The sequence below is a fragment of the Emys orbicularis genome, chromosome 1, assembly GCF_028017835.1.
Source record: "Emys orbicularis isolate rEmyOrb1 chromosome 1, rEmyOrb1.hap1, whole genome shotgun sequence".
NCBI lineage: Eukaryota > Metazoa > Chordata > Testudines > Emydidae > Emys > Emys orbicularis.
In genome coordinates this window covers 99,012,495-99,027,986 of record NC_088683.1, presented here as the reverse complement: position 1 = coordinate 99,027,986, position 15,492 = coordinate 99,012,495, and the positions used below count along the sequence as shown (strand labels likewise).

Sequence of the window (15,492 nt, the reverse complement as noted above, 5' to 3'; positions counted from 1 at the left end):
CTGTAACTTGAGGGTGGGGTTTTCCCATCCCCATCCCTGCTGTAGCCCTGTGTCTCTGAGATAGTGGGGCTGGCCCGAGGGCTGTGTCCCTCCTGCCATCTCCCACCATTAAATGCCAGCTAGGGTGGCTACCAAAGTCCATGGTGCACAGGTGGTTTGGATCCTCATTCCCAGGCCAGGAGTGGCAGGGAGGCCTTGTTAAATGGATCCCATAGCAGGCAGGAGTGCCCCCTGCTGGAGGTTTCCACCCTCTGTGCAACGGCTTCCCCTACTGCCCCTACACCTAGGGCCTCTGAGTGCAGAAGCTCAGCAAGCAGCTTCTTGGGCTTTGGGTTTGATCTCTGTGGAGTCTGGCTAAGGAGTCAGGGGAGGGAAGGGGCAGTCACGATGGTACCACACAGCCACCTCTTGGGGTTGCCTTGCCTTGGTGTCTTTGGCCACTGTTGCCCATAAACCTCACTCTTGCTTGCCTATATTCTAATCCCTGTGGATCAAGTATGGTCTGGGCTCTAGGGCACTGGATTGCAAGCGAGGAACCCTGGGTTCTGCTCCTAGCTCCGCTTTGGGGTACTAAGTGACCACCCCTCAGTTTTCTCATCTGGGAAATGGGGATGACGACACTACTTCAATGAGATCTCTGGGTGCAGAGTACCATATAAGGGCTCAGGGGCGCTGTTTATTTTAGCCCTGGGCCATGCATGGGGATGGTGTCAGATGGGCCACTTCTTCCTGCCTCTCTCCCTCCTTGACAATTATACAGTGTATTTCTTTATATATACACACACACTCTGACCACTTCCCGTCCCAGCTTTTGTGCTTTCTCACTGACCGTGCAGGCTGGCCACAGCTCCTCCCTAGTTCTCTTTCTGGCCAGGCTGCTCCTGGCTGTGGGGGGCTTGGGGATGATCTCGCAGCAGGGAAAGAAATCTCCGGTCTAACAGATTTTATTCGCATGCTAGAGGGAGACAGTCAATGGGAGGGTAAGAGCTGGGCCCGGTTGCCGCAAGTCCTAAAGCCCTGCAGCTGCGGGCTGTGGCTAGGGAGGCTGGGCTCTGCAGAGGAAGGCACCAAGGGAGTTTGCAAAGTTGACAGCTTAAGTGCTGAGCTGCCCACTGCGCTTGGAGCAGGGCGTTTGCAACACTGCGGTCCCCTGGCATTGGTTTGCTGCAGACGTGAGTGGGAGGTGCTGCAGTGCACCTTACAGATAAAGCGGTGGTGAGCCCACTGCCACAGCCTCTCTACAGGGTGCACATGCAACACCTAGGGACCCAGCCTAAGCCTGCAGCACCACTCTTACCACCCTGGGGGTGCAGAATAGAGTCCCCTTGCTGCAATGGCAAGGGGCTTGCAGATCAGGACTGGGGTGGGGGTCTCAGGACAGGAATAGCAGCAGGAGCTAGGGTGACCAGATGTCCTGATTTTATAAGGACAGTCCTGATTTTTGGGTCTTTTTCTTATATAGGCTCCTATTACCCCCCACCCCCTGTCCCGATTTTCCACACTTGCTGTCTGGTCACCCTAGCAGGAGCTGCAGATCAGGCATGAGGTACACTGACATGTGTTGGTAGATCTCCCAGGACTGCAATGGGCTATCATTTATTACTACAGCCGCACCTAGCTGGTGCCTCATTGTGCAAGGTGCTGTACATAGAAAATGACCATCCTTGCCTTGTTAGAGGGGCCGTACAACAGGAGTGAGGAGGGGAGGAGATCATGGCTGCAACAGAAAGGACTGCTGCTGGCCAGGGCGGGGGCGTGTTGGCAGAGTGGGGGTGCTGCAAGGGCAGGACAGGAATAGCAGCTAGTTCAGGGCAGGAGGGCGACGCACCGAAAGACCTGTGGGTGCGGTGTGGGGCTGGACTGGACTAGCAGGAAGTGCAGCAGGTCAGGAGTGGAGCTGGGTGCATAACTGATGTGCTGGTTTGCTGATAGTTTCAGGGGAAATGATGGTTTGGCTTGAATCAAATCTGAAAATTGCAATCACAGGAAAAAGTCAGCAAATTGAAAAATCCATTTGGGGTGAACGACGCACGGTGTTGGACCCAACACGTTTTGGTTCAGGCCTTTAGAAAGCTTCACAAAACAGGAGAAGAAAGTGCACTCCTTATAACTTTCACCCATTTATAACGTTCAGGGATGAGGGCATTTACCTGGGAGGTGAGAAAGCCAGGTTCAATTCCCCCCTCTCCCTAATGTGGAGAAGGGATTTGAATTTGGGTCTCCCATATCCTGCGGGAAGACCCTAACCACCAGATTACAGAGTCATCCTCGCTTGGTATGGCTAGTCATTGTCATTATGAATGACCATGAGTTGACATAATGAATAACAATGGATAGCCATCATGGGGGAGGGAAGAGTGTGGGGGTTAGGGCGCTCATCTAGGTAATGAGAGAACCAAGTCCCTGCTCCGATGGCTAATTATTTATACAAAGTAGAACAGCTTCAATAGGAGAGCTGGAGCAGAGACTACCCCAGATTATCCCATAGCCCTGCAGCAAGGGTGTTCACTTACAGGCTGGGAGCGCTAAGTTTGAATCCTTTCTTCACCTCAGGCTGAGGGGGGGTTGAACCTCCCACATCCCAGGGGAACACCTTGCCCACAGGGCTAGAAGAGGCTGGGGTTCCCCCATTTTATTAATAGCACCTCAGTCTCCAAAAAAAAATGGCCAAAACGATTTGGTGAATTTGTGTCAAATTCACAAATGGTTTGGGGTCAACCAAAACTGCATTTTTTGGCAAATAAACTCTTTGTCTGACCAAAAGCCAGGAACGAAGGGCATTGGCAGAGCTGGCCAGGGATTCCACGGCAGGTACAGCAGGGAGGCTGCGGGTCACGACTGAGGGGCGTTGGCAGAGCTGCTGGGAAGCTAGCGTGCCTCCTGCCCACTCCATCCCTGCCTCTAGCTAGTGGGATCAATCGCCTGTGTCCCCGAGTGCGTTGGACAAGGCGTAGGGAAGGCAGAGTAAGCGCCGGTGGAGAGAGCGTGTGGGAAACGAGAGGGAGAGCGTGTGGGCCCTGCGCTCTGGTTAGGCGGTGGCGGATGCTTGTTCTGCCTTGTTACGTGTTTGCTGTAAAAATATTTCCCCTTTAAGGCTTGGCTGAAGTTATTTATACTTGCGGGGTGGTGACAGGAACAGAGAGCAGCAACAGGAGCACTGACTGTTCTTACCTGCTCAGCAATGACAGGGTGAGGGTGAGGGTGGGAACCAGACCAGAGAGGAAACCGAGGAGAGAATGAGAAGGAAGGAGAAGTGAGAGAAGGAGCTAGAGGAGAAAAGGGAGGCAGGACACCCATGAGCAAGAAGGAGTGAGAGAACCGGAGGAGGGAGGAGAGAAAAGGGCGGGAGTCTGAAGCGAAGTCAGAGCGGAGAGAAAGGGGGAGAGAAAACACCGAGTGGGGAGGGAGGAGAGGAGAGAGGGAAGTAACGAGAAGCGCAGCGAGGAGGAAGAGGCAGCAGGCTCTGGCTCCTCCGATGACAAGTGCAGCTAGCTGGTGCTGAGTGGGGGAAGCCACTCGTGGGGGAGGTCGGTGCTGCGCTCTCTTCTCCACTCCCAAGATGATGAAGAGGCAGTTTAATCGGATGCGGCAGCAGCTCTCCCATCCCAGCATCACAGGACGGTAAGGACCCAGCCCCAAGCCCTTCAGCTCTCCGCTGGCGGGGCTGCCGGAGAGGGCAGGAAGCTGCACCAGAGAGCGTTGCACCACCACCCAGCCTTCCAGCAGGTTGAAGGAAGAAGCTGTGACGACCACCGAGGCACTGCGGTTGAGTGACCGTGGAAGGGGGCCGGGGTTGCTCAGAGCAGCCCCAGTTGTGGGGAAGCTTTAGCTAACCCCCAGGGAGACTTGGTTAACTCGGCCCTCTTGGCTGGGAGAGCCGGAGGGACACAGCAGTGTTGCTCAGTAGCGACTCCCTCTGGTCATTTATAAAGCCAGGTTAACAAAGCGCTGCTGGCTGGCTCCACTTGTCCTGCTGGACCAAGCAGCGGGGCCCCTCCATCCAGTCAGGCCCCGAATTGCCCTGTAAGCTCAGCTTCGATGGTGTGGTTCAGCCGCATGAAAATCAGGCCAGGTGGCGACCCTAAGCCTGACAGTCTAGGCAGGGAGAGCCTGTCGCATTGCGCCCCTCTGTGCGGCAGGATGGCAGCCAGGGGGTGGGGCCAGGGAAGTGCAGAAGTCAGCAGCAGAGGGAATCCCCCAGGCCCCATTGGGGTAAAGAGGAACAGGGATGCAGGAAAAGGAGTAACAAGACGAAAGGAACATTCCCTACCAGGGCTTCTCTCCCTCCTGGGCTGGAGGACCCCTTTGGAGCTGAATCCTCCACATGGTGTCATGGGAGCTTCTTCTTGTATCCCCCAGTGCCTCGGAAAAGCCTGCCTGAGGTGGAGAGAGGAACGGGGAGCGTCTCGGTAGGCTGATGAGAAGGGAGGGGGCTCCGGGCGTATGCCCTGCTCTCCTTTCCTCTCTGGGTCTCTAACTGTATTTCCATTCCTGCCGTTCCCCAGCCCAGTGCCACCTCTGCTTGATTGTTTTTCTCTCTGTCTAATTGTTCCTCTTGCAAAACCTTGAAAAGCCCTGGCAGGGCTGGGCTCTCCCGTCTCAGTTCTCACCCACACACACACACACGTTGTTGTTTTTAATGTCGAGAGACTGAGAATGGCTTAAACTCATCTCACTGTTTGCCTGAGCCCCCAGGCCAGGCGAGTGGGTCTTTCACTGGGAGCAGTAGGTTATGCTGCTGCAGGCTCTTCCCTCCTCCCCTTCCCCTTACCCCAAAGCAGTCCCCTCCCTCAATTCCCCTTCCCCCTGTGTAAGGACTAGGGCACTTGCAGTGCTTCTCTTCTCCCCACATCCTGTGCATTAAAGGGGTCTCCCAGCTGTGCCCAGCCAGGAGATTTCATTAGGACCTGACAGAGCATCAGCTTGTTCAATCCAGCTACAAGGCCCCCTCACAGGCTACAGATTCACCTCAGCGCCTCCCTTCCTCAACCTGCCGTGGGATCCCACTGACTCAGCCCTCTTTAATTAAGGCCACCGCACCCTCCCGCTGCTGCTTCTCCTCTTCACCTGCCCTTCACTCTGGGCACAGTCCCTGAAAGAAGAAGACCCTGGATTGGCTGGACTCTGGGGGCAGACCCTGGTAGGAGGAGGAGGAGGAGAAGAACCAGAACTGGGGCCAAGAGCTGCCCAAGTGCCCAGTGATTTTGGGTGCCCAACCCCGACATGTCTTGTAGGGCCCTGATCACTAGAGAGCAGGAGCTCAGCGCCTCCTGACAATCAAGTGTCTCTGGTGGGGTGCCCCAAATCACTAGACACTTCTGAAAATCTTGGCCTAGATCCCTTATTCAGCTGAGAAGGAGCCAGCGTGGACCTCCAGTGCTATGACTCTGCCCTGTGCCTGAGTCCCAGCCCCCTCTGTTCTCAGGTTGGGAGCCATTCCCATGCCTCACATCCGCTTCCCATGGGCCCACCTGAAAGCTCCTCCTAGTCAAGTTCAGCCTTAGATGGGATGACCCAGGACCCACCATCTCCCATCCCCCTGGACCAACCCAGAGCAGCTGTGGTCCAGTGCCCTCCCTCCTGAGGAGGCTGGCTGGAGGTCACCAAGTGTAATAAGTCTCTCTCTCCCTCCCACGCCCTCTTCCCCAGAGCCCAAGAAACAGCCGAGTTCCTGACTGAAGACTTGCTGCAGGTAAGGCATGGGTTCGGTCCGTGGGCATGTGTGGGCCTGCGCCTGCATGTTGGGCGAACATCTGGTGTGTCTGCGTGTGAGTTACTCTCTCTCTCTGTGTGTTTATATCAAAGTTACAGGGCAACCTCAGCCTGGATTTTTCTGCATCCTGGAACGGTACCTAGGTGCAGCAGTGGGTGATAGGCCTCTGACAAGCCTCCCTGATTACATCAGTGGGGGACAGAGCTAACCTCAAGCCCGAGCCCTGCCTCCCATGCTAGCTCTGCTGCTGAGGCCTTGTCTGCACTATATCTCTAGCCATGTTCGGGACCCCAGTTACAACACAGCCTAGCTGCGCTCGAACATGGGTTGTTTTTTCCTGTGTAGATCAGACAAAACCGTGTTATAACCACATTAAGGATCACAAAATCAAGCGGTGGTAGAACAGGCTCACCATGCAAATGGGCTGTACCTTTTGTGTAGGCAAGGCTTCAGCGTCCAGCCCTCCAGCCCTCTCTGGCGGTGGTGTGGGATGGGGACACAACGCCTCACCAGATCCCGCACACACAGGGGAGGCACCAGAGGGACATGGATGGATATCAATAGGCAGAGGGGGGTCACCTCGTGCCCTCCGGAAGAAGGGAAGTTCTCTTCCCTCAATGCACAGCTACCTTCTCAGCTAGGAAACCCCAGCAGAGAGATCCCAAGGCGACCCTGGAACCTGATACATTGAGGGGTGGCTGGGGAAGGGAATCCCCCAGCCCAGCCCCACCTGCTTCCCAGTCTCTTCCCTCTTTCTAGATTGAGCAGAGAATCGAGCCAGCCAAACGGGCAGCGCACAATGTGTCCAAGAGGCTCCAGGCATGCCTGCAGGGGCAGTGCGGTGCAGACATGGACAAACGAGTGGTAAGTGCCTCTGCCCCACGCTCCGCTCCCTGGCAAGCTGTCTCTTCAGCCTACGCATGAAGAGGATGTCAGCCCCTCCTGCAGCAGCCCTGCCCAGCCGCTCCATGCGAGACTCTGCTGGGTGGAAGATGCTTCAAGGGTGCAAAGTGCCTGAGACCTGAGTGTTACAGCATCACATTTATTCCCCTCCACCGTGGAGGGTCTGGTCTGTGCTCTGGAGAGATTAGGAGGTGGTGGCAATGGGGAAGTGGAACACCAAACTTTCACAGCTAGGTCACTGCTTCTCCTAGAGCCTTGGGGTGAGGCTGGCTGTTACTGGGGGCCGGGAAGGGAATGGAGAACGTTTCTCCTCTAAGTCACTGGTTCTGATCTGCTCCCAGATTGCAACTACAGTGCTTAGGGGGCTGGGGAATGGGATAAAGGACCTTTCTCCTCTAAGTTGCCATGGGTTCTGAGCTGGTTTGGGAGACTGTATGCACAGAGGAATAAGATGCAGAACCTTTCACCTCAGATGTGATGGTATTTTGACCTCCCATGTAGTATGCCTGTCCTAGAGCGAAGGGGTCCTAACCCTGAATAATCACACACCGTCAGGGTAATCTCCTCCTCCATGGTCCAGCTCCCTAGACTCCAGCATTCTGGAGTGGGGCTCACAGATCCGGACTAGCTGTTGGAGGACTCTGCACTAGGTGGACCACCACAGACAGGGTGGGGATTAGGGGGAGAGATAACTCAGTGGTTTGAGCATTGGCCTACTAAACCCAGGGTTGTGAGTTCAAGCCTTGAGGGGGCCACTTAGGGATCTGGGGCAAAAATCAGTACTTGGTCCTGTTAGTGAAGGCAGGGGGCTGGACTTGATGACCTTTCAGGGTCCCTTCCAGTTCTAGGAGATGGGTATATCTCCATATATAATTAGTTGGAGAGAGTGAGGCAGGGTTATGGAGCCTTAAAGACCAGAGTAGCCATTTGCATCATAACCCTCCCATGTATCTCCTTGTTTCTGCTTTGATTCTCATGCTAGTGAGGAGGATTCTGAGGAGGGACTGTGAGGTGGGAACGGATGTGAAATGTGTCCTGTGTGAGGTGGCACTTCCTTGGCTGGCCCTGCCATCAGCAGGTTGTGGTGCTGAAGGTGTCACTCCCACACTGGAGGGAGAGGGAGGATCTGACCTGTCTGCTCATTGTTTCCTTCCCCTCCCCCCCCCCCCACCCCCTCTCTCCTTGGCTCTGTGCAGAAAAAGCTGCCCTTGATGGCTCTTTCCATCACTATGGCTGAGAGCTTCAAAGAACTGGACACCGATTCCAGCCTCGGGTAAGTGCCCACAGGGAAGAGCCCTGAAAAGCATCAGTGCATACGGTACCATCAGCACACACTCCCCAGGGCACTGGTTCAGGGGTTCATGCTCCCAGACTGAGCCTCTGAGCACTTGCGTCAAGGTTAACACTGCCAGCCACAGGGCGGCACCCCGCCTCTGAGCACGTGCGTTGGGGGATTTGTGCTCTCGACCGCCGAGTGCAGCAGGATCTGGGAACTAGTGCTGGGACTGGCACTGCCTGCCTCCCGGGTGCGGGGGGAGAGGGGTAGGGTGTTTTGGGCCTGCTGTGATTCTCCCCTTCCATTCCTGCAGGAGAGCTCTAGAGATGAGCTGCTTCATACAAAGCATGCTGGCCAAAGTCCTGTCTGAGTTTGAAATCACCTTAGAGAGAGACGTCCTACAGCCTCTGAATAAACTGAGTGAGGTAGCCCTGATCTCTCTCTTATCTTTGCTTTCCCCATCCCTTCTTTGCTCACTCTCCCTCCATCTCTCCTGCCTGCTTGTGCTCTCTGGCCCACCTCTGCTCTCTCCCCCACCTTCTCGCCTCTCTCTCTTTGTGATTGCACAAAATGCAGCATAAATGCAGCCATTCCTGGCAGAAGATCCCAGGGGTAGGATCTGTAACTAACTCCCTCATCCAATCTCGGCTAGGAGGAGCTGCCTGTCATCCTGAAACACAAGAAGAATCTTCAGAAGCTGATCTTGGACTGGAACTCCATCAAGAGCAGGTACTGAGCGAGGGGGAGTGTGGTGGGTTGCAGCTGTGATCCAGATGATTGCCCCCTGAGAGTGGGGATTGAGGGGGTGAAGCTGACAGCTGCACCCTCAGATCAGAGAGGGGCTAAGTCCCTGACACGCAAGGATGAGTCCAGGTGCAGTGTGCACTTGTGAAGTCCCTTCCTGTTAAAGACACTGTGGATTCTGCTATACAAGCAGAACAGGCAGTCACCTGGGGCAGCAAAATGCTCAGCCCTTCTTTGTATGGGTGACTCCAGTTGGTGCCTGCATGCCCAACTCCCTAGGACAGGTCCTGGTTCCAGGAGTGGTGGTGGGGGTGTTCTCTATGTTCACACATTCTGAATGAGCAAATCCTGTGCCAGGGGCAGAAATGGAGGGTTCAACCCACAAGTAAATGCTCTGCCAAGGGGAAAGAGAGGGGCAACCCTGCTGCTTCTAGACGATTTACATATCGGCCAGAGTTCTGATGTGGATGGAGGAGAGGGCTGGAGGCTCTGTGCCTCTCCATTTAAAGTGTCAGCATCCCTGGTGTTAAATGCCATCAGGCTTCCAGGGTGTGGGCCTGATTCTTCTTTTGCAACCCAAAGGCTGAACCAAGCTGTCAAGAACTCCAGTAACAGCGCTGGTGCTGGCCCCGGCCCCGGGGGGTCGTCCGCTGCCATCAAACTGGAGAACCTGAAGGAAGAGGAAGAGGAGGTGAAGCGAAGAGTGGAGCAGTGTAAGGCGAGTAGAAAACGAGTCTGCCCTCTTTGGGGAGGGGAAGCTGATGACACCAAGTGGGGGAAAGGAGGCCAGGTCTGGGTTCATTCTCAGAGCTGGGCACCGATCCACTCATCTCCAGCGGTTGTGTCCCGGGAGGCCCCAGGAACCAGTCACTAGTTACAGGCTAGAGCTCTGTCTAGAGTGAGAGAGTTGGTCCAGACACAGCCAGCACCAGTGGTATGCTGGCCTTGGTAAGATGGCTGTGTCCCAGACTCCAGAGGGGGTAGACAGCCGGTGGACTCCAATGGCAGCCCCACATACAGCCCCAGTGTAATAGAGTAGTAAAGGGTTTAGAGCAGCAGTGTGGTGGTCAGAGAGTAAAACCGCTACAGGAGAGCTTGGTGGGGTGCTCACCACAGAACAGAGAAACCTGCAGCAAAGAGGAACATATTGTAGAACAGAAGGTCCGTCTTGTGGCTCAGGCACAGGCCTGGCACTCCGCAGATCAGAATTCAGCTCCCAGTTCTGCCACAGACTCCTTGTGGGACCTTGGGTAAGTCGCTTCAGTTCTCTGTGCCTCTGGTCCCTGGGGGTGACAACCCTGCCTTCCTCCCTGCCTGTGTCTGTCTTGTCGACCCAGACGGTGAGCTCCTCCATGCAAGGACCGTCTCTCATGCAGCACCCAGCACAACGGGACCCTGATATTCGCTGGGGCCTCAACCTCAATCATAATAACAAAGAGGAAGCATAGAGACTTATTTCCTGGGGGGCTGAAGGGAGAATGTGAACACTGACCAGTGTAACCCCAAATCTAACAAGCCAGCTCCTCTGGGGTGCTGTCTTCATTTGCCTCCGCTCCAAACACCAGTAAGACCCCCCTGCATCTCTTGATGTAGCCTGCCGTGTGTTCATGGCCCAGATCTGGCTGTGGGAGCACTGTCTGGGGGACTGGGGGGGTTAATGATGAGGGCTGATGGGGGGCCCCTTCATTGTGGTGGTGCTGAGGAGAAGGTTAATGTTCGCTCTATCCTCTCCAGGATGAGTACATGGCTGACCTCTATCACTTCTCCACCAAGGAGGACAGCTATGCTAACTACTTCATCAAAGTAAGTCCCGCCCCTCCGTGCTGTTCCCTCGCCCCCAGCTCATTCCCATTGTGTGCAAGTCCCCTAGGATCTCCATGTTGCTCTGGCCTCGTCTTGGTCCCATCCCACCGCCCCGCCGCTGCTGGCGAAAGAGGCTTCTCCCCTGCTGCTCCCGCTCCATCTTTGCCACTTTCCTTTGCATCGCACGTCCCATCTGAAAGCACACATCCCTGTCAAATGCCCCGGGACCCGGTGTCTCTGAGAGACGCTGTGCAGAGTAAAGCTCTGTTTGCCTGTGATCTGTCTGGCAGCTGATGGAAATCCAAGCTCAGTACCACCGGAAGTCTCTGGAATCTCTGGACACAGTCTTGGCGGAGCTGAAGGAGACCCACGGCCAGGCAGGTGGGTAGGACAAGCCGGGCCGGGGCAGGGTTTTGTGGCTGGCAGTGCGAGTAGCTACACACGGAATGTAGGCAGAAGGGGTCGATTCTCTCTACTGCTTCCTCAGGGTCTCTCCAAGCTCCCACTTAGCCTGCTTGCTGGGCAGCTCTCTTCCTCACCCCGTTACGCTGGGATTGTACGAACGCAGCAGGGCGAGCTTTGCACACCAAACTGACCCCTGCCAACGTACCTCAGCCCTCACTGGAGAGACCAAAGCTAGGAGTGAGAGGAGAGTTAGTCTCCCACGGCTCATTTGGTCCTCAGCCTCCCTGCTGGGACTGCCAATCAGAGGGCAATTTACAGACAGGCGTAGTGATGGCGGTTTGGTGATATGGAGCCTCTGTCCTGCTAGGAAATGGGCTGACACCTCTCAGCTCATTTACCCCAGAGCTAGTTGTTGGACGGTGATGAGCACTGATCCCTCCCCAGCCTGAGCCTGGCCTAGAACCAGAGGACTAGGCGAGAGACTCCAAGCGCCCTCTCCACTTGGGGTTTGTCCTCCACCCCCTCCTGATCTCTCTCCTCTTTTCCAGAGCCCCCTTTCCCCATAGATACCCCGGTGTCGGGGTATTATGGGGTGCCTTTGGAGACACACCTGAGGATTTTGGGTCGGGAGATCGCCCTCCCCATTGAAGCCTGTGTCATGATGCTGCTGGCGTCGGGCATGAGGGAGGAGGTAGGTGCCACTTGCTGCCCAACTCCTTCCCCCCACCACAGCCAGTCTGTCCTGCTGTCACGCTGTCTCTCACCTCCCTCCTCTAGGGACTCTTCAGGTTGGCAGCAGGGGCCTCGGTGCTGAGGAAGCTGAAGTGCAGCTTGGCCAGCGGGTCCAACGCACTAGAGGAATTCTACTCCGACCCACACGCTGTTGCAGGTACGTGCTGGAGGCCCAAGGTAAGGGCCCCGGAGACATGACTGGACAAGTGGCAGCCCCAGAAGCATGGTGTTATCTTTAAAGCAGCAGTTCTCAAACTGGGGGTGGGGTCATGAGGTTATTATGGGGAGGTAGCAAGCTGTCAGCCCCCACGCATGGACAGGGCTGACAGCCAGAGCCCTTCAGAGCTGGGCGGCCGGAGAGCAGCGGCTGCTGGCCGGGTGCCCAGCTCTGAAGACAGCACAGCCCCCAGCAGCAGTGCAGAAGTAAGGGCGGCATGGTATGGTGGGGTCATCAAACCCTGAAATAATTTCAAAGGGGTTCAGAGCAAAAAAAAGTTTGAGAACCCCTTCTCTAAAGCATGACCCTTTGCCTCCATCTCAGGTGCACTGAAATCCTACCTGCGAGAGCTGCCCCAACCCTTGATGACCTTTGAACTCTACGATGACTGGTTTAAAGTAGCCTGGTAAGAAATAACCAGAGAGATGGACATTCTTAGGCAGGCTAAATTATCAAAAAGGACCCCTCTGATTATGGACTCTTCAGCAGTGGTGTCAAACATAGGGGTCCCCAGGCTAGATCTGGCCTGTATGATGTATTGATAGCGGTCTGCCGAGAGGTACTGGTGACTGCATCAGTCACAAACCTCTCTGAGACTGGGCGGAACGCACTTTTCCATTAACATGACTGCCAGGAGGAGTTAATCTGAAGCCCCCCACCAACACAAACGGGCATTGTGAATCAGCCTCAGGAGTTTGGACTGAGTGGGCAGAGGGCTTTTGCTGAGTATTGTTGTGTTTTGTGCGTGTCTGTGAGGAAAGGAGCAACTGAAAGCACAGTGTCTAGACAGTCTGACCCTGGAAGAAGCCTGGGGAGAGGTTTTTTGGGTCAGGCGGCAGGCTGAAAAGGGTATTCTAGTACGGTGAGCAAAAGGTGCTGTTTCCTGCTATCTGATTCCTTCTGCTTTCAGAGGCACAGGATTTTGTACATTCTTTGTTGTAACTAAACAAAACTACCTCAGAGAAATACTTGACTACCACCAACTTCTGCTCTCAACTGAACCATGCCCAGGGCCTCACATTTGGGGTTGAAAAGGGGCAACACTCATGTCAGGAGTGGGATATGGTTTCCAAGGAGAGAGCTGGTGAGCTTGGAACCATGATGGAACAAATCCCGGAAGGGCTTGCAGAAATCAAAAATGGCCAGCAGGATTTAAAACAAGCTCTCAAACAGGAACTGGAGACGTCCCAAGAGCTGAAGGTTTCCCAGAAAGGGCTCAGAGATGACTTGGAGGCCGAGATGAGATCCCTGTTGGAGCACCAACGATGAAATGCCCGGGCAGGTTGGCAAAACCGGCTGCAACACACCCAGGCTGGAATGAAACAGATTGATGAGGTGACCAACAATCGGACTGCCATAGGCCAGAAGTTTTCCCACAAAACAGCGGAACCAAGCAAGCTTTAGCCAACTGGGAATGGGCTAGCTGAGATGAGCTGCAGCAAGGACTTAAGGAGCTGAAAATTCAGGTCCAGAGGAATTCAAAGGGTTGCTGACCACAGAGGAAGTCCGCCGCCTGAATGAGGAATTGAGCCAGTCAGAGGATGTGGGGAAGGCCGGACATTTACAAGTTTTCTACCCGATTTGTAATCCACAGCGGCCCAGGGGGAAGAGGTTGGTCTGTCCCAACTCAAATGAGGCAAAACCCCCTATCGTTGAGGGAAAAACTCCCTGGGAAGCTTATGTGGTTCAACTCAACATTATAGCGCCAATGAATGGCTGGGAGGAAGGGGTGTTACTCACAACATGGGTGGCCCAGCTCTGATTGTGCTGCGCGCAGTGGCGTAGCCAGGTTCTAAGAGCAGGGGGAGCAAACATAAAAAAGGTGCCCCCCCTTGGCTCCTCCTCTGGCCACGCCCCCCCGGCTCCTCCGGCCACGCCATGCCCCCCCCCCCCCCCTTGGCTGGCTCCTCTGGCCACACTGCGGCCATGCCGCCCCCCCATGGCTGTAGAGGGAGGCTGGCAGAGGACAGGGGGTTTGAGGGAAGGTGGAGGGGAGGGATGTAGAGGGAGGGTGGCAGGGGACAGGGGGTTTGAGGGAAGGTGGAGGGGAGGGATGTAGAGGGAGGGTGGCAGGGGACAGGGGGTTTGAGGGGAGGTGAAGGGGAGGATGTGGAGGGAAGGTGGCAGAGGACAGGGGTACGAGGGGAGGTGAAGAGGAGGATGTGGAGGGAGGGGGACAGGGGGTTTGACTTGAGGGGAGGTGGAGGGGAGGATGTAGGGAGGGTGGCAGAGGATGGGGGTACGAGGGGAGGTGAACGGGAGGGAAAGGCAGGGGCATGGGGTACATGGGAGGGGTACACGGGGTATGGAGCTTGGGGAGGGGTTACCGGGGATGGAAGTGGGCTGGGGTCCCCGGGGCTCTCTGTGCAGAGGGGGCTGGAGCTGCCCCCGGGACCGGGAGAGCCTGGGAGTCCGCTGCCTGCCCTTCCACTGCTTCTTTCCAGGGCCCGGCCGCTAGGCCCGGCCCAGCCAGCAGCAGAGAGCAAACCCCACCATGGCGAATCTCCCGGCAGCCCCGATCACACGGCAAATCAGTAGCCAAGATCGCGCGTGGCTCAGCGACCAGGAGCCGGGGGAGCTGCGAGATGCCGCCTGGCGCCTGGTGGTGGACGGAGACGGGCAGAGGATCCCGTTCGGGGCCCTGTTCCGGGAGCACAGAGCCATCGTGGTGTTCGTGCGGGTGAGGGGGGAGCCGCTTTTTGTGTCATCCCACCCGCTTGTGCAAGCGGCTCTTGCGTAGCGGGACACCGGGGCATCTCCCCACTCAGTTCCGGTCTCCAAACCCACATCTGGGGCGGGGGGAGTAGGCTGGCTGGAAATTGGGTTCCCATGGTGCCCCTCACGCTGTCACTGCCTCGGAGGGGCTCACTGCATGCAGCACCAGCCCAGGCTCAGCGCTGGCCCTACCCTTGGGGGGTGGGGGCAGAAGGCAGCGAGCCCCACCAGGTGCGGTCCGAGCGAGCTGCAGCCCGGCTCGCCCGCTCAGCCTGGGGGCGCTGCCCTGCCTGGGGCTGCTGGCAGAGCCTGGCTGTGGGCGGGTCGCTCTGACAGGCCCGCGGCGGGAGAGGGGAAGCGCTCTCCCCTCCTCGGGGGAGTTTTATTCCGGTGAACCGAGGGCGGCGCCGAGGCTCCTGCTGGGAGTGACCGGCCACGGGTCCGCCCGGTGTGACTGCCGCGAGGAGGCCGGGGAGACCCTCCCTGCCCCGGGAGCGCCCCGGGACCTGGTCAGTGCAGGAGGCGGGGTGGGCACCGAGCCGCCCTCGCAGCGGGCTGTGCGTGGAGCTTGCCATGAGCAGCGCAGAGCCGCGGCGTCTGCTCCTCCACCATGCACGGGCTCTGCCGCTGCCTCTGCTTTGCGGCCGCGCTGGCGGGGCTCTCCTGGGCCAGCAGGAACTGCCTGGACCTGATCGTTGACAGCTGCCTCTGCACCGCGGAACGCTCCAAGGGGCCCGGCCGCCAAACCGTCCGCATCAAAGTTGTCTGCAGCGGGGGGGGGGGGGGGGGGGGGGAGTTGCAGGCCGCCATGCTGCGCCCCCCCCTCGCTCCTCTGGCCGTGCCGCCCCCTCCCCATGGCTCCTCCGGGCGTGCTGCCCTCCCTTGCCTGCAGGAGCCCAGCACCGCCTGGCAGACCAAGCTTCAGAGCAGAGCGTGGGCCCCGCCCGCTGGTGCCATGGTAACCCCTAACTAAGGCGCCACTTT

The 15,492-nt window shown here is 56.9% G+C and overlaps 1 protein-coding gene across 1 annotated transcript in view; it reads left to right on the top strand.

Annotated features, from left to right (window-relative positions):
* The first annotated feature begins 3,559 nt into the window (after nt 1-3,559).
* The window catches only part of SH3BP1 (SH3 domain binding protein 1), a 30,228-nt gene continuing 18,295 nt past the window's right edge, over nt 3,560-15,492 (top strand). The window contains exons 1-12 of the mRNA XM_065417674.1: nt 3,560-3,621; nt 5,650-5,692; nt 6,473-6,577; nt 7,813-7,889; nt 8,206-8,317; nt 8,545-8,621; nt 9,219-9,354; nt 10,371-10,439; nt 10,730-10,820; nt 11,393-11,535; nt 11,622-11,733; nt 12,118-12,199. Of these exons, the coding sequence (XP_065273746.1) occupies nt 3,560-3,621; nt 5,650-5,692; nt 6,473-6,577; nt 7,813-7,889; nt 8,206-8,317; nt 8,545-8,621; nt 9,219-9,354; nt 10,371-10,439; nt 10,730-10,820; nt 11,393-11,535; nt 11,622-11,733; nt 12,118-12,199 (1,109 nt within the window). The remainder of the gene's footprint in view (nt 3,622-5,649; nt 5,693-6,472; nt 6,578-7,812; nt 7,890-8,205; nt 8,318-8,544; nt 8,622-9,218; nt 9,355-10,370; nt 10,440-10,729; nt 10,821-11,392; nt 11,536-11,621; nt 11,734-12,117; nt 12,200-15,492) is intronic.